Genomic DNA, 19,017 nt, shown 5'->3' with positions numbered 1-19,017 from the left:
ATTGAAGTATCTCCTAAAAAGTAGAATTATAAAGTAAGTCCCATGGACTTTTTAAAGTCCAACTTATTATGTTGTTTTAACAAAAGACTCATGTTTTTTTTTTTTTAAAGGAAGCCTTAAAAATGTCATGCTGGTTTTGGGGTATATCCGGAAAAATACTGAAGGTACACAACCCCAGAAAGGTAATGTTTAATAAGATACTGTATTCTAAACACAGTACAATGACATTGATGATTATAACACGTTATATGTTTTATACATTTATAATAAATATAACATATGCTATAATACTTCAAGAAGTTTTAATTGGTAGCTTCTTTATAGTGTAAATAATTTAAACATAAATCTTCAAAACTAAGCTTCAGTGATTTAGCAGTGTTGTTTATTTTTTGAAATGAAGTGGAAGTATCAATCACTATAAAATGAGAACTAGCCCAAAGTTAAGCTAAATGTGGATATTTTTTCCTTACAACTTACCAATATCCATATGAGGTCTGATTTTGAACAGGATTTTATAAAATGATTTCTTTTAGAAAATGAAATATTAGGTTATTAAAGGTCTATACTCTTTTTGAAATGTAGTAGTTTCTGTATATATTTCTTAAAATATATTTTAAATATTTTCTAGATGGAGTTTCATATAAATGACAGTAATTTAGCATGTTATTTTTAGCTGTACTTATGTATATGTTTGTAAAAGACAAATATAAATGAACAAAATTGAAATAAAATAAAAATGTCTTATGCCGAATCTTTGAAACATGGTTTCATTATTTTGTTTTGTAGAGATACAATCTTGTTTGTCTGTTTGGGACATCAATCTTCCACATGAAGTGCAAAATTTAGAAAAACATATTGAAGTGAGAAAAGAATTAGCTGAAAAAATGAGAAGAATATCGGTTGAATAAGAGAGATATTGAAGATCTTCATCTTTGGATGGGAAAATTATTCTATTGTAAATATTTCTTTAAAAATGTTTACATATGTAAAGGGTACTTCCACTTTTTGAAATAGCTTGTGTATATGAAGGAATGTTTATATATTTTATTTTAAATATAAATATGTGTAAAATAATTATCAGTGGAAAATATGTTTTAAAGAACTATTTAAAACATAACATTTTATTTCCTATGCATCCTAATTAATTTTTTGGATTAAGTAATGAAAGGAAATCTAAAAAATACATAATTGCAGGACTCATACTAAAATTTACAAAGTGATTAATTTTGTTGTTAAAGGAAGGTAAGCATTATTTAAAATTCTGCACTTAAACAAAAATGTTGTTTGATTACTTTCTACGTATTTTGCAAAGTAGAATAAACATATTAGGACTGTTTGATGTGTAATACATTCCTTCTTAGATTACTTTTAAATGCAACTATCATATATGCTTGTAAACAGTCAATGAATTATCACTAATAAAGCCCATCATTGGGATGTGCATTCTCTTTATTGCTGATTCAAACAATGCATCTATTGCAGCTTCCTTCAATCTAAAAGAAAATGTCATGAAAAGTGCTAATGAGAAAATGAAATATATGTTTCTCATATCCAGAAAAGACACAGTTACTTTCTCTTTTCCTGTTTTACAGTTCTATCTTTGAATGTGGATACCCTGAAATTTGTATAATTGGTGTAGATACAATGTTCAGTCTTGAAGTGATATTTTTAATGTTTAATTTGGATTTTCAGTGTTAAACTAGACAGCTGGTTACTTGTTCCTAATCTCTGCTCTGATGCTTCTACCTATGTTCTTCCTAAATTTATGACTCTGCAAATCCTGCATCACTCAGGAAAAAAACAAAAACAAAAACAAAAACATTTCCAGAATTACAGAATTCCACAACTCCCATCAAGACTATGCATGCAAGTTTGTAACACTTTAGTTTGATGAGGAAGAGAGGAGCTTCAGGCTATGATGGGTAAAAATACTTGCTAACCTAGTCTCCTGAGTTATACCTAAATTGTTTAAATATCTGGCCACAGTACGAATATCAGGGCCAAGTATCTACAGAACAAATTGAGTGTCATTTCTGTTTTAAGGAAAAACATTTCTAGTAAATCAATTGGCCCTGGCCAATATTCATGATTTCAAACAATTTCCTATGATAGGATAACTAGTCCATTTAATATTCTCAGAACTGACTGATGTTGTATTATAGGATGATTTTAAAAATAACGAAGGAATTTGTTCCTATGATATTTCTCACTTTCTTTGTATTTATTGCAATTTTTTACAAAGATAATTATGAAGAAATATGTAAATGAAAATCATATTTAAATGGAACAATAAACATTTTTAAAGCATGTTTAAGAATTTTAAAACTTTGTGATAGTTTTATTTTTCATATAAAGGTCTATAATCTGCTTAATATGAAATTTTATATGAATACATGTATGGGTATATAGAAAATGCTAACTAAAGTTTTCTCCTGAGGATTTATCCAGTTTTCTATAGTACACATAGTTTCCAGGATCCCAGGATAAAACCTGACAGGCCTGATATGTTTCATTTTTTAAGTTCTCATAAAAATTAAGTAGGATTGTTCAGTTTTGAGTGTTGAAAAAAGAATGACTTTAGAGCAATTAATTAAAAAATTGACAGTCATTTTAAGTTTTGCCTGGTTAAAACCCCCAAAGAAGCTACTAATCATTATAAAAGCATAAGAGTTTATCTTCATAGAAAATATTTTGAGAGGAATTTTAAATGTAAAAAGAGAGTCCCTCAAATATAATTTTGGCAAGCACTATGGATTATGTGTGAACTATTTTAAGTAAAATTCATCTTATTTTTCATCAAGATTGTGATATAAATTTATGAAACACAGCAAAAAGTAGTAAAAAAATTTTTTGAGAATTTTCCTAAATTGAAAATACCAAAAGTAGATATGTCTAAAACCCTTGGGACTTTGCATCTTTATGTAATCTATCACTATAGATAGCTTAACACCTAGCAATACTTTTATGTTTCATGGACACTCATCAGCAATATAAGTAAAATCTTAAACTGTGCCAACTCAGGAGAAATTGAAATTCTCATTCTCTGTCTGGCCAGTTTCCCAGCCTTGGTGCCATTGTTTTCTTCCTTCCTTCCTTCCTTCCTTCCTTCCTTCCTTCCTTCATTCCTTCCTTCCTTCCTTCCTTCCTTCCTTCTTTCTTTCTTTCTTTCTTTCTTTTTCTTTCTTTCTTTCTTCTTTTCTTTCTTTCTTTCTTTCTTTCTTTTTCTTTCTTTCTTTCTTTCTCTTTCTTTCTTTTCTTTCTTTCTTTCTTTCTTTCTTTCTTTCTTTCTTTCTTTCTTTCTTTTTGTGCCATTGTTTCTAATAATAATTCAGAATCTGACTGTTTAGAAGTACATAGGTATTGGTTCTTACAATTACTCAAGGTATTTGGAGTGTTCTTAGCACCTTCACTTTCAGTTGGGAGCCAGGCCTGCAGTCTGAATGCACTGTGAGTGGTGAGCAGGAACATGGCTCTCCCGTTGTGCTATCCTCTCCCTTCCCTTGGTTTTCAGGCTCACTGGGAAGTCCCTGTTTGGGAGAGTTTCAGGCTAAGATAAAGTGTGGGGAGAGGGATGCTGGTATTAGTATCTAAGTCTTGGTGGGGAGAATCTGTTCAGCCTCCAGAGATTCCATTGTCCCATGGCAATAGAGCCTGGGAAACCAGATTTTATATATCTCACTATGACTGGGGCTTCACCACATTTACTAATCTGAAGATCACTGAGAGGTTATTATTAACCTCATTTATTTCTGAAAATACAAACCCGAGTGATAAATGCTATGCTGGAAGTATTCTGGGACAAAAAAAAAAAAAAAGATCATATGCGGAAAAAAAAGAGGCAACCCAAGAAACAGACTCCTGAACTATAGAGAACAAACTGGTGGTTAAGGGGCTGGGGGAGGTGGGCAGTGAGGATGGGTAAAAGAGGTGATGGGAATTAAAGAGTACACTTGTGATGAGCACTACATGTTGTAGGGATGTGTTGAATCACTAAGGGGAAGGAGTTAAGATGGTGGAGGAGTAGGAACACCCTGACCTTGTATTCTCCCTCTAAGTTAAATAGGAATCAAATCATTCTGAACATCTAAGAGATCGATTGGAGGTCTGAGAGAACAAAACCCACAAGTCTACAAGTAGAAAAGCAACCACCATTTGGAAGCTGGGAAGTGTGGAAGTTCACTGAGGGGAGACCTATCTGTGGATGCAGTGGTGGGGAGGGAGCCTGCATACAGAGGTAAGCAGTATTAGAAGCAGCAGAGCACAAAATCCTAACTTTAAATTCACTGCTCTGGGGGATGTGCCTGGATTAAAGATGCTCAGGTGGCAAAAAGGGGCAGAATCACAGAAGTGACAGGGCGGTCTGAGGATCTCTTAGGTTACAGGAAGAATGGGTGGGGCCAAGGTGTTGCACTGCTCCCAGGCATAGGAGCCAGAAAGCTGGCAGAGAACAGCAGGTCTTGGTGCAAGCTTTCTGCTATAAACTGCAAACTGCTGTGTGGTTGTGGGACCACCTTCCTGGGACAAGCCAGCAAACACGGGGAGATCCCTGGAGGAGCAGTGTGGGTCTGCACTGTGGCCATCCCTGAAATTTAGAGTTTTGAAACTCCAAAAGGCTGAGACTCAGGGTAAATGCAGGGTTCCAATGGAAACCAGTGAGACAAATAGGCTGATCGCTTTGTTGTGGGGGCTCAGAAGAGGGGGTGCGAACTTTGAGCTCTCAGGCTAGAGAGCAGGGCTCAGCCATTTTCACTCCACTCATCAGGGCTGAAAGCAAAAAGCAGTGCCATCTGGTGGAAGCCAGACTGTGCACACTAAGCCCCGCCCCACTGTGCATTTCCACTGAAACCAGAGAATCTGTGCAGCAGGCCCCTCCCCCAGAAGACCTGCACAGCCTGCTCCCACCAAGCTTATTGATCATAGAAGGCTGCAAAGTCATAAGCTCTAAGAGAAATAGGATGAAGCCTCCTCTTTACTTTTATTATTTCTTTTATTTTTATTATTTTTTCATTTATTTTCTTACATTTTCCAATTCCTTTGAAAATATTTTTAATTATTATTTAAAAAAATCATATATATACTTTACATATATATTTTTATTTTGTTTACTTTCATTGTAATTTAATTTAACTTTTTATTTTGGGATCAGATTCTTTTTTTGAGAGAGAGAGAGGCAGAGACACAGGCAGAGGGAGAAAAGCAGGCTCCATGCAGGGAGCTTGACGCGGAACTCGATCCCAGGTCTCCAGGATCACACCCCAGGCTGCAAGAGGCGCTAAACCGCTGCAGCACCGGGGCTGCCCCTGGGATCGGATTCTTTTAACAAGCCGACCAAAACACACCCAGGATCTAGTTGGTTTTTTGTTTTTTGTTTGTTGTTGTTTTGGTTTTCTTGTTTTGTGTTTTTGGTTTTCTTGTTCTTTTTTTTTGTATTTGTTCTGCTCTTTTTTGTTTTTTGCTTTGCTGTCATGTGATTTGTTTGTTTGCTTTTATTCTTTTTTTTTTTTTCTCTTTTTTTCTTTTCTGGACAAAATTATGAGACAGAGGAATTCACCCCCAAAGCAATAAAACAAGATAGAACTCACAGCCAGGGATTTAATCAATAAGATTAAGAAGTCTGAACTAGAATTTAAAATAAGGATTATAAGGATACTAGCTGAGCTTGAAAATAGAATAGAAGACACTACAGAATCCTTTAATGCAGAGGTAAAAGAACTAAAATCTAATAAGGCCAAACCTAAAAATGCTATCACTGAGATGCAAACACAAATGGAGGCCATAAAAATTAGGCTGGTTGAAACAGAGCGGCTAATCAGTAATATAGAAGATGAAATTATGGAAAATAATAAAGCCAAAAAGAGGGAAAGAAAGGTAATGGGCCATGAAGGTAGACTTAGAGAACTCAGCCACTTAGTAAAACTCAGTAAGATTCATATCATAGGCATCTTAGGAGATGAAGAGAGAGATAAGAGGGTAAAAGGTTTATTTGAACAAATTATAGCTGAAAACTTCTTTGAGTGGAGGGAAAAAAACAAAGTAACAAAGCCTAGAAAGAATCAGAGAACATCACCAGAAACACCAACTCTACAGGTAACAAAGACATAAGGCATCAGAATGGATAGAAAAAACAAGACCCATCTATATGCTGCCTACAAGACACTCATATTAGGCTTATAGACATTTGCATATTGAAAGTGAGGGGATGGAGAACTATATATCATACTAATGGATGTCAGAAGACAGCTGGAGTAGCCATACTTATATCAGACAAACTAGATTCTAAAACAAAGACTGTACAGACTGTATATGAAGAAGGCACTTTATCAAAATTAAGGGTCTATCCATCAAGAAGATCTAACTATTGTAAATATTTATGCACTCAACTTGGGAGCACCCAAATATATAAATTAATAATAAGGAAATTCATTGATGATGATTATACAATAATAGTAGGGGACTTTAACACCCCACTTAGAGCAGTGGATAGATCATCAAGCAGAAAATCAACAAGGAAATAATGGCTTTGAATGACATACTGGACCAAATGGACTTAACAGATATATTCAGAAAATTTCATTTTAAAGCAGCAGAACACAATTTTTTTCAAGGGCATATAGATCATTTTCCGGAATAGAAATACTGGGTGACAAATAGATCCTCAACAAGTACAAAAAGATCAGGATCATATCATGCATATTTTCAGGTCACAATGCTATGAAACTGGAAGTCAAACACAAGAAAAAATTTGGAAACACCTCAAATACATGGAGGTTAAAGAATATACTACTAAAGAATGAATGGGTTAGTCAAGGAATTTAAAGAAGAATCAAATAAAAAGTACATGGAAGCAAATGAAAATGAAAGCACAACAGCCCCAAACCTTTGGGATACAGCAAAGATGGTCCTAAGAGGGAGGTATATTGCAGTACAGACCTACCTCAAGAAGCAAGAAAAGTCTCAAATCATAACCTAGCCTTACACCTAAAAGATCTAGAAAAGGACTGGTAAATAAAGCCTAAAGCCAGCAGGAGAAGGGAAATAATAAAGATTAGAGCAGAAATAAATGATATAGGAACAAACAAACAAAAACCCAGTGTAACCAATTAAGGAAACTAAGAGCTGGTTCTTTGAAAGAATTAATAAAATTGATAAGTCTAAGCCAGACTTATCAAAAAGAAAAGGGAAAGGACCCAATAGATAAAATCACAAATGATAAAGGAGAGATCACAACCAACACCACAGAAATACAAACAATTAGAATACTCTGAGGAATTATATGCCAACAAACTGGGCAACCTGGAAGAAATAGATTCCTAGAAACTTACAAACTACTAAAACTGAAACAAGAAGAAATAGAAAATTTGAACAGACTCATAATCAGCAAAGAAATTGAATCAGTAATAAAAATCTCTCAGCAAACAAGAGTCCACAGCCAGATGGCCTCTGAGTGGAATTCTTCCCAACATTTAAAGAAGAATTAATACCTATTCTTCTGAGACTGTTCTAAAAATTGAAAATGGAAGGAAAACTTTCAAATTCATTCCACGAAGCCAGCATTACCTTGATCCCCAAACCAGACAAAGATACCACTAAAAAGGAGAATTAGAGACCAATAGCCCTGATGAACATGGATGCCAAAATTCTCACCGAAATATTAGCCAATAGGATGTAACAGTACATTGAAAGGATTATTCACCATGACCAAAAAGGATTTATTCCTGGGCTGAAAGGGTGGTTCAACATCCACAAATCAATCAATGTGATACACTACATTAATAAAAGAAAGGATAAGAACCATATGATCCTCTTCACAGATGGAGAAAAACCATTTGACAAAATACAGCCTCCTTTCTTGATTTAAAAAAAAAACAACTCTCCACATTGTAGGGATCGAAAGAACATTGGTATCATAAAAGCCTTATATGAAAAATCCACAGCAAATATCATTCTCAAAGGGAAAAACTGAGAGATTTTCCCTTATAGTCAGGAACATGACAGGGATGTTCACTCTCACCACTGTTGTTCAATATCGTATTGGAAGGCCTAGCCTCAGTAATCAGACAACAAAAAGAAAAAAAAGGCATACAAATTGACAAAGAAGTCAAACTTTCACTATTGTAGACATGATACTCTATGTAGAAACCTGAAAAACTCCACCAAAAAATTGCTAGAATTCATAAACAAATTTAGCAAAGTCATAGTATATAAAATCAATGTGCAGAACTCCGTTGCATTTATATACACTAATAACAAAGCAACAGGAAAAGAAATCAAGGAATCAATCGCATTTGCAATTGCACCAAAAGCAATGAGATACCTAGGAATAGATCTAAAGAAGTAAAAGATCTATACTTTGAAAACTATAGAGCTCTTATGAAAGAAATTGAAGAGGACACAAAGAAATGGAAAAGCATTCCATGTTCATGGTTTGGAAGCCATAGATAAAATGTCTATACTACCCAAAGCAGTCTACATATTTAATGTAAACCCCAACAAAATGCCACCAGCATTTTTAACAGAGCTAGAACAAACAATCCTAAAATTTGTATGGAACCACAAAAGACCCTGAATAGCCAAAGCAATTCTGAAAAGGGAAAACAAACCTAGAGGCATCATGATTCTGGATTTCAAACTCTATTACAAAGCTGTCGTCATCCAGATAGTATGGTACTAGTGCAAAAGGAGACACCTAGATCAACAGGACAGAAGAGAACCCAGACATGGACCCACAGCTATATGGTCAACTAATCTTTGACAAAGCAGGAAAGAATATACATTGTAAAAAATACAGTCTCTTCAACAAATGGTATTGAGAAAACTGGACAGCCACATGCAGAAGAATGAAACTGGACCACTTTCTTACACACAAAAAATTCAGAATGGATGAAAGACATTAATGTGAGACAGATACCATCAAAATCCTAAAGGAAAACATAGAAAACTCTTTGATCTTGGCCATAGCAATTCTCATTAGACACATCACCAGAGGCAAGGGAAACAAAAGCAAAAATGAGTTATTGGGACTTCAGCAAGATACAAAGTTTCTTCAAAGAAACTAACAAAACTAAAAGGTATCCTATGGAATGAAAGAATATGCTTATAAACAACATATCTAATAAAGAGTTAGTATCCAAATCTACAAAGAACTTATCAAGATCAACATCCAGTTAAGAAATGGACAGAAGACAGGAATAGACACTTTTTCCAAGAAAGACATCCAGATGGTGAATAGACATATGAAAAAATATTCAACATCACACATCATCAGGAAAATATAAATCAAAATTATGATAATATTCCATTTCACACCTGTCAGGATGGCCAAAATTAATAACACAAGAAACAAGAGATGTTGGAGAGGATGTGGAAAATGGGAACCTTCTTGCAGTGTTGGTGGGAATGCAAACTGATGCATCCACTCTGGAGAACACTGTGGAGCTTTCTCAAAATGTTAAAAATAGAACTATTCTATGATCCAGCAATTGCACTACTGGGTATTTACCCAAAGGATGCAAAAATACAGATTTGAAGGGATACATGCAATGCAATGTTTATGACAGCATTATCAACAATAGCCAAACAATGGAGAGACCCCAAATGTTCATTGACTAATCAATGGATAAAAATGAAGTGGTATATATGGTATATATATATATACCATATATATATATATGATGGAAAATTGCTCAGCCATTAAAAAGAATAAAATCTTGCTATTTGCAATAACATGAATGGAACTGGAATGTATTATGCTGAGTGAAATAAGTCAGAGAAAGACAAATACAATGTGATATCACTCATATGTGGAATTTAAGAAAGAAAACAGATGAATACATGGGAAGGGGGAAAAGAAAAAAAAGCAGAGAGGGTAAGAAGCCTGAAGATACTCTTGACGATGGAGACCAAACTGAGGGTTGATGGAGACAGGTGGGTGGGAGATGGGCTAGATGAGTGATGCATATTAAGGAAGGCACTTGTTCTGATGAGCACTAGGTGTTGTATATAAATGATGAAAAAGTAAATTCTACTCCAGAAACCAGTATTGCACTGTATGTTAACTACCTATAAAGGAAAGAAAGAAGAAAGAAAAGAAAGAAGAAGAAAGAAAGAAAGAAAGAAAGAAAGAAAGAAAGAAAGAAAGAAAGAAAGAAAGAAAGAAAGTGTTGAATCGTTAAATTGTACACATGAAACTAATATTACACTGTATTTTAACTAACTGGAATTTAAATAAAAACCTAAAATAAAAGTGTTACAGTAAAGAAGAGAATGTAACTATCTGTCCAGAGTGGAGGATCTGGGAGGCTCCTACACAAAGAAAAGCTAATATCGAAGCAGATCCACTCAAGACAAAAAAACACTCAACAGTGTTAGGGTAGGATAAGCATTCTAGGCAGAGGAATCACATATGCACTCTCTTGGGAGCATGAGATTATTTTAAAAGCATCCTATTAAATACTGGAATTTCTGACAAATTCCAACCCCTAAAGCACTTACATCTACTCTATAAGGAGACACTTAAGTAACTGAAGATGCAAAAATATATATACTCTTGTATTGATATAGAGTTTTACTCTGAAATGTGAGACTATAAAGCTAATTAGGCCTTTGGGGAGCATGCTTGCTACAGTGAAATTAGAAGAGTTGTTTAAAACACCAAGTTTATCTCATTAAAAATTAGAAAAGTAATCTACGACTTTATGTTCAAACACAGTATATTATATATGAGATTTTCCCAATCTCATAAATGAGTGCAAAGTAACTAACTCACTTGCTCTTCTGATAAAAATAACTGGATAAGAGTATAACAGTTCCTCAGAAAGTTACAAATAGAACTAACCTACAATTCAGCAATAGCACTACTAGGCATATACCCAAAGGATACAAAAATACAGATTCAAAGGGGTACATGCACCCGATGTTTATAGTAGCATTATCAACAATAGCCAAACCAAAGGTTCATCCACTGAAGAATGGATAAAGAAGATGTGAGATGGTGATATATATATATGTACAATGGAATATGACTCAGCCATCAAAAAGAATGAAATCTTCCATTTGCAATGACGTGGATAGAGCTAGAGTGTATTATGAAGAGTGAAATAAGTCAGTCAGACAAAAACAAATACCGTAAGATTTCATTCATATGGGGAATTTAAGGAACAAAGCAGATGAACATATAGGGAGAAAATTAAAAAAAAAAGAGTAAATAGGGAGAAAAATTTTTAAAAAGAGAGTAAAACAACCCATAAGACTTTGTTTTTGATATTTATGACTATTTTATTTGTAAAAATCTAATACAAAGGCAAATTTCTCAATAATCACTGAATCATTAGCTTAAAAAGAACCATTTATGGTAATTCATCAAAGAAAGTATAGACAAAATTAAGAGAATGTGGCAAGAGGACAAAGTTATGTAGGACCTCTATACTTTCATGTCATTGCTTCAACCTCAATACTGTCTGGTAATTAAAATCCTTCAACATTGAAATCATTCTAGATTATTCATTTCTTGCTTTTTGTGATTCAATATTGAGGCTTCCTAAATGCTATCAACTTTCATGAAGTAGGAAAAAATACCATAGAGATCAAACGATAGAGAACAAATTGAAGGTTGATTGAAGGAGGTAGGTGGGGAGTGGGCTAACTAGCTAATAGGAAGTAGGGAGGTACTTGTGACGATGAACATTGGGTATTGTATGTAAGTGATGAATCACTGAATTGTACATCCGAAGCCAATTTTACCATATATGATAACTAGAATTTAAATAAAAACTTGGGTGGGGGTGCAGTGTAATTTACTAAGTGGGAGCCCAATGGGTAAAATGTTTTGCAAGCTTATTCTCTCATGTTGGCATTGTTTTGATTTCCTGTTACGCATGGTATAGTGCAGAGGAGGTATCTATCAGAGTAATAAGGGCACCATAGATAGAAGCTGCTTGTAGGTAAGAGTATTCTTTGACCATAAACTTTGTGTATATGGATTTCTGCTGCCAATCACTTGATACATACATATTTGTATGGATTGAATCAAAAGTCTTTGCTGAAGACAGATCAATAATAACATTGCTATTTTGGCTAAAGTCATGCTTTTAGAAAGAGCGTAAGTTTACTAATATGTTTAGGGGTTACCCACCTTTGATGAGACACTACAATTTGGAATAAACAAAGCATGCCTACAAAGAAATATAAAAAGAACTTGTAAATTCATAAAGAAACATGCTCTTTAATAAAATCACTTTGGAGGCTCTTCCTTTATTTCATCGGTGTTGTCATCTCCACTCAATTTTTAAAAATTATCGTCAGTGTTACTTTAAGAAACATTAGAAAAAAAAACATTAGAAAAAGGAAAGTTACAAAGGAAAAAAGTTAGAAGGACCATACATTTAGAATTGGTAATACTTTGAACTAAATTTCAAATTCAGCAGTTAGTAGCTCAGTAAACAGGAGCAATTGGCCCAAATGGCCAGAGAACTAGTTTCCTTATCTGTAAAACGGCAAGAGTAGTACACTCACCTTCTAGAAAATGAGGATAAAATGAGATAATACCTATGAAATGATGTAACGAATTCCCAGGCAAGTCACATGCAAGCACCATTCTATAAGGGATTTCATATGGGACCTCAGTTTCACTAAACATATATTTCTCTAACAAGTTGCTCATCACTGTATGTCATGGATCTTTGGAAGTTTCTCTTGCAATAATTAGTGATTAATTGCCAAACAATGAACTAAAACCCAAAGCCAAATGGCCTTTCCCTTCCTCATGTCCATATCATTGCTTTCTTGTCTATCTCCATGCCACATACTGATCTACTTTTCTGTTCTCCACTGGTCTATGTTCCAGGTCGGCTTGTAACAAGCAAGAGATCTCCTCATATCAAAATGAAAGCGGAGTTGCAAAGAGCTCTATGAAGTGTTTTGTTTTTGTTGTCTGCAATTACTAAAATAAACACATTAAGTGTGACTCTATCCTTAATTTTAGCTACAAATACTTAATTTTCTAGGAAGTTGATCAGTGCAATTGAATAACATTTATGATTTTCTCTACTGCAGTGACTTGTTTGCAGCTGTTGGAGCATGTTTTGGTGCATCGGAGGGGAGTAAGATTGCTTTAACTTTTTTGCTTTTGTTTTGGGGTGTGGTGTAGCAGTGGGAGAGGAGAGCAACACTGAGGTTGAGGATCATCTGACAAAAATTTTACCTCGGTACAGAGTCCACTTTTTCCGTGTAACTTTTATACATTACAGTAACCTCTCTGCTCCCCTCTCCTCCTACAATATGAGGTTTTGCTATTTATATGTTTCATATCTACTGTATCAGAGCTACATTACTGATGGGTACAATGTCTGTGGCACATAATTACATCTGGGAAATTAACTTTGGCATTTAAAACTGTGAATTCTGATAATTTCTAAGAAGTTCTTTCTTCTTGCAATAGGGAATTATAGAATAAATGAGATCATTTCAGTTTTATGTGTCAAGCCTGCTTGAGTCAATATGGGAGTATCTTTATTTAGCAAGAGGGATTTTCTTTCAAAGATAAATATAAGTTTTGGCTACATAAAATAGAATGTCTTCATTGATATGTGCTTATTTCAAAAGTAAACACAAGTGGTAGCAATATCTAGTAATATTCTAAGTGACCTATAATGTTAAGCTCTTAAGTCCACTCAATTAAGTATTCATTAAATGCTCTCAGTTATTTTATAAAATTTGGTGTTCCATAAAGATGATTAGTATGTGTCAATTACAGGGAGATACATAGTCCTTCATCTGTTAACTACCGACACTTTACTTTTTACAATCCCTTTCTGACTTATTCACTTCATATTAAAGAAAGTGGTTTTCCAGGTATAGACTTATTTTTTAAATATCAAAATATAAATTATTCAATTGTTTCTTCAAATAATTTTTATACTTTCAAAGTAATGTAAATTGGAAGAAAGAAAATTGACACAATTTGAAATGTTGCAGGAGTTTTTTTACAATTAAAAAAATTAAATTCATTTAATGAACATATAGCATATTATTAATTTCAAGGGTAGAGGTCAATGATTCATCAGTCTTATATAACACCCAGTATTCATTACATCATGTGCCCTCCTAAATATACATCACCCAGTTATCCCATCCCCTGACCTTCTGCTCTCCAATAACCCTCAGTTTGTTTCCTATGATTAAGAGTCTCTAATGGTTTGTCTCCCTCTTTGATTTTGTCTTGTTTTTTATTTTTCCCTCCTTCCCCAATAACCCCCTTTTTATTTCTTAAATTACACATATGAGTGAAATCATATGATAATTGTCTTTCTCTGATTGACTTGTTTAGCTTAGCATAATACCCTCTAGTTCCATTCATGTCATTGCAAATGGCAAGATTTCATTTTTGATGGCCAAGTAGTGTTCCACTGTATATATGTGTATATATACTACATTGAAGGAGATTTTTATAATATAATTGAACATTATGAAAAAAGTGCAACCTAAATCTTTAATCATTAGTTGAAGGTTTGTGTGTTAGAAACCTATGGGAAAGTCTCCCTTGTAAGTCTATATAGACAGAATTGCTTTCTTTTTGTGCATCAGAGTCAAAGAAACTGTGGAAGTGAGGAACATGGGCTATGCACTCATGATTATACCAGCTCACCTGCCCAATCTCTTTTTGTGTCAGTTTCCTCATATATAAAAAGATGAAAAAAATACTACCACATATAATTGTCAGGAGCATATTGTTCTCAGATCCTCTTTATCTCCAAATCTTTTTTTTCTTATCTCCAAATCTAAAATAACTTTTAGCTGCTTTATATTGTTGATGGAAGGAAGGTGAATTTTGGAGTTAGCTGGTAGATGGAGCCGATATTCTGTGATTACTCATCCTGGTGAGTTATTTGAATGGCAGACTATAGTCTCTGGATTGTGTATCATAGGTATCAGTGGCTGAGTAACTTGGTATCCCATCAAACTAACACTTTGAGTATTTGTTAGCCTTTATTCAGTGAGACCCAGGAGAAACTGATTTTGTGGTAACCAAAAAAAAAAAAAAAAAAAAGAAAGAAAAAAAAAAAAGAAAACAAATTGGCCTTGGTTTCACTTCCAATGATTTGGGAGGCAATGATTTGGGAGGCTAGGCAAGATGGCAGAAGAGTAGGGGTCCTCAATTCATCTGGTCCCACAAACTTACCTAGATAACTTTCAAAAATCCTGAACACCTATGATTTTAACCTGAGATGTAAAGAGAGAACAGCTGGAATGCTACAGAGAGAAAAGTAATTGCTTCCGACAAGGTAGGAAGACAGAGAAGAGACAAGATGGGGGAGGGGAGCTGCAGCTGGCTGGGGCAAGCCCAGGGAAACTGGGCTGAAAGCAGAGACTGGACAAGCTGGGGCACAAAAGCAGAGCTGTGGCAAGCTGGGGCATGAAAGTTAAGCCGCGAAAAGAAAAGCTGTGAAAGCTGGGGCACAAAAACTGAGCCCCAGACAATTGGGAACTTTAAAAATCTGCACCTGAGAAAGTCTTCCCTGACGGAATAGGGCAGAATCACAGGAGGGTCAGTGAAGCCTCAATATTCCTGGAGACACAATAAGAATAGGAGCGCCTGGGAGAAAGCTCACCGCAAACCATGGTCAGGTTGCAGTAAAGGGCTAGAATGCCACAACGTTCTGGGGCATTTGGGAAAGCTGGCCAGTTACATGGGCTGGCACCGTAGCTCTCTTCACCCTAGAGCCCGGCAACAGACAGAGGCAGCTATCCTCCATTCCCCTCAGGAGGACACAGGACAGTGAGAACTCTTGCTGCGGGGCGCCCTTCAATTTGTGCAGATCAGTGCACCCTCACCTGTCCCCAGGAGCATCCAGGCCAGTGTAGACTGGAGACTGCAGTTGGGTACTCATGGGGAGCTCTTGGCTCAGGAGCTACAGTTCTGACTGCTACCATTTTTAATCTTTTCCTTCTTCTCCCCTTTCACCTGGGAGATGCAGGGCCTCTAGGGAACAAAACCTCATGGATAAACAGCTCACCCTGAGCTGGGCCACCTGGCAAAGGGTGAGGACATCTCTGCCCAGACACAGACCCCTGCAAATCAGCACAGCAGACCCCTCCCCCAGAAGAACTGCTGGGAGAAGAAAGGAAGAGCAAGTTTACTGACTAAGTAGCACTGGAAAGCTCCAGGACTGATGGAAAATAGTATATAGAACTAGAGGCTTCTTTCATTACAATTCGGTTTTTATTTCAGGTTAAAAATTTCCGATATTTTTTCTCTTTTCCCACCTTAACTACAATATTTTACCAACTCTTCATTTTTAAGCTGTTTCCTTCTTGACTTTCATATTTCTATAATTACATGTCTTACATGTATTCAGTTTTGGATTCCCTTCAACATATTCAACTTAATTTTGGTAGATGTATGAGTTATAAGTTTTTGGGTTTTTTGTTTTTTTTCTGTCTTATTTTGTTTTTTTTATTTTTTATTTTTTTTATTTTTATTTTTTTTATTATTTTGTTTTATAATGATGGAAGTTAGTACCTTCTAACATACAGACCAAAATACACCCAGAACCATTCCTTCCCATTCTACCCCCCTGCTTAATCTTGTTTCTGTTTTTGTGGTTGATGTTGGGTGTCTATATAAGTTTTGCTCATTTATATAAATTTGGAATTTTGCATCTTCTAACAAACAGAACAAAATAGATTCAGAACCAAGAGGATCATCTATTGGTCCCCTCAGAGACTATATTTTCTCCCCAGCACTACTCTCTCCACATCCACATTTTTCCCCTTTTCTTCTTTTTTCTTTTTCTTTTTTTTTTTACTTCTACTATATTTTGTATTTGTTTTACACTTTAGTGGTCCTTTTATTTTGTTCTATGTTTCTTTTTCTTTTATTTTCTGGTCTCTGACCTCTTTGGAATTGCCTAGGGTGTATTTTACTTAGGTCACAGTTGATATTTTTGACTCTGCTCGTTCATACAGACACTCTGCTCTGGGCAAAATGTCTAGAAGGAAGAATTCACCACAAAAGAAAGAACTGGAAGTAAGACTTTTTGGAAACTAATGAAAATGAAAATACAACTGTTCAAAATCTTTAGGATACAGCAAAATCAGTCCTAAGAGGGAAATATATCACACTACATGCCTCCCTCAAAAATTTGGAAAAAAAAATTAAAATACACAAGCTAAACTTGTACCTAAGGAATTGGTGAAAGAACAGCAAATAAAGCCTAAACAAAGCAGAAGAAGAGAGATAATAAGGATTTGAGCAGAAGTCAATGAAATAGAGACCAGAAGAACTGTAGAACAGATCAGCACAATCAGGAGCTGGTTCTTTGAAAAAATTAATAAGAGAGATAAACACTTAACCAGCCATATTAAAAGAAAAGAGAAAAGGCTCAAATTAATAAAATCATCAATGAAAGGGGGAGATCACAGCCAATACCAAGGAAATACAAATAATTTAAAAATCGTATTATGAACAACAATATGCCAACAAATTAGGCAATCTGGAAGAAATGGATGCATTTCTGGAAAACTACAAACTATCAACTTGGAACAGGAAGAAATAGGAAACCTAAGCAGGCCAATAACCAGTGAGGAAATTGAAGTAGTTATCAAGAACTTCCCAAGACACAAAAGTCCAGGGCAGATGGCTTCCCAGGGGAATTCTCTCAAAATTCTCATTTAAAGAAGAAATAATACCTATTCTACTAAAGCTGTTTCAAAGGATAGAAAGGGAAGGAATACTTCCAAATTCATTCAGTGAAGCCAGCATTATCTTGATACCAAAATTAGACAAAGACCCCTCTTAAAGGGAGAATTATAGACCAATATCCCTGATGAATACAGATGCAAAAATTCTACCCAAGATATTAACTAATAGGATCCAACGGTACATTAAAAGGATTATTCACCACGACCGCGTGAAATTTATCCCTGGGATGTAAGGGTGTTTCAACATGTTTCAACATTCATAAAACAATCAACGTGATAGATCACATCAATAGGAGAAAAAACAAGAACCATGTTACCCTCTCAGTAGACACAGAGAAAGTATTTGACAAAATACAGCATCCATTCCTGATTAAAACTCTTCAAAATGTAGGGAGAGAGGGAATATTCCTCAATATCATAAAAGCCATTTATGAGAAGCCCACAGCAAATATCATTCTCAATGGGGAAAAACTGAGAACCTTTCCCCTAAGATCAGGAACACGACAGGGATGTCTACTCTCACCACTACTATTCAACATAGTACTAGAAGTCCTAGCCTCAGCAATCAGACAACAAAAAGAAATAAAAGGCATTCAAATTCAAAGAAGAAGTCAAACTCTCCCTCTTCACAGATGACATGATAATCTATATAGAAAGGACAAAAGAATCCATCCCAAGATTGCCAGAACTCATACAGCATTTCGGCAGTGTGGCAGGATACAAAATCAATGCACAGAAATCAGTGGCATTTCTGTACACTAACAATGAGACTTAAGAAAGAGAAATTAAGGAATCCATCCTAATTACAATTGTACTCAAAATCATAAGATACCTAGGAATAAACCTAACCAAAGAGGTAAAGGATGTATACTTGAAAAACTATGGAACACTTATGAAAGAAATTAAGGAAGATGTAAAGAGATGGAAAAACATTCCATGCTCATGGATTGGAAGAATAAGTGTTGTGAAAATGTCTATGCTACCCAGGGCAATTTACATGTTCGATGCAATCTATATCAAAACACCATGGATTTTCTTCACAGGGTTGGAACAAATAATCTTAAGATTTGTATGGAACCAGAAAAGACCCCAAATAGAGTAATATTGAAAAAGAAAAATCAATGCTGGGGGCATCACAATGCCTGACTTCAAGCTGTGTTACAAAACTGTGGTCATCAAGACAGTATGGTACTGGCACAAAAACAGACACATAGATCATTGGAACAGAATAGTGAACTCACAAATGGACCCCAGTTATATGGCCAATTCATCAACAAAGCAGGAAAGACTATCTACTGGAAAAAGGACAGTCTCTTTAAT

At 35.1% G+C, this 19,017-nt stretch overlaps 1 protein-coding gene and 1 long non-coding RNA gene across 2 annotated transcripts in view; both read left to right on the top strand.

Moving 5' to 3' along the window:
• The window catches only part of LRRK2 (leucine rich repeat kinase 2), a 139,803-nt gene extending 137,478 nt beyond the window's left edge, over positions 1-2,325 (top strand). Inside the window, 2 exon segments of the mRNA XM_025455630.3 lie at positions 111-182; positions 787-2,325. Coding sequence (XP_025311415.3) covers positions 111-182; positions 787-908 — 194 coding nt within the window. The 3' untranslated portion in view covers positions 909-2,325.
• A 1,730-nt stretch (positions 2,326-4,055) lies between these two features.
• LOC118352497 (uncharacterized) lies at positions 4,056-13,464 on the top strand. The gene is made up of 2 exons (XR_004809694.2): positions 4,056-4,234; positions 12,842-13,464. It is a non-coding gene; the product is annotated as an uncharacterized LOC118352497 (long non-coding RNA).
• Positions 13,465-19,017: the final 5,553 nt, after the last annotated feature.

Source organism: Canis lupus, chromosome 27, assembly GCF_003254725.2.
Source record: "Canis lupus dingo isolate Sandy chromosome 27, ASM325472v2, whole genome shotgun sequence".
Taxonomy (NCBI): domain Eukaryota; kingdom Metazoa; phylum Chordata; class Mammalia; order Carnivora; family Canidae; genus Canis; species Canis lupus.
The sequence above is the reverse complement of the archived record's forward strand: the minus strand, read 5'-3'. Positions and strand labels throughout refer to the sequence as shown.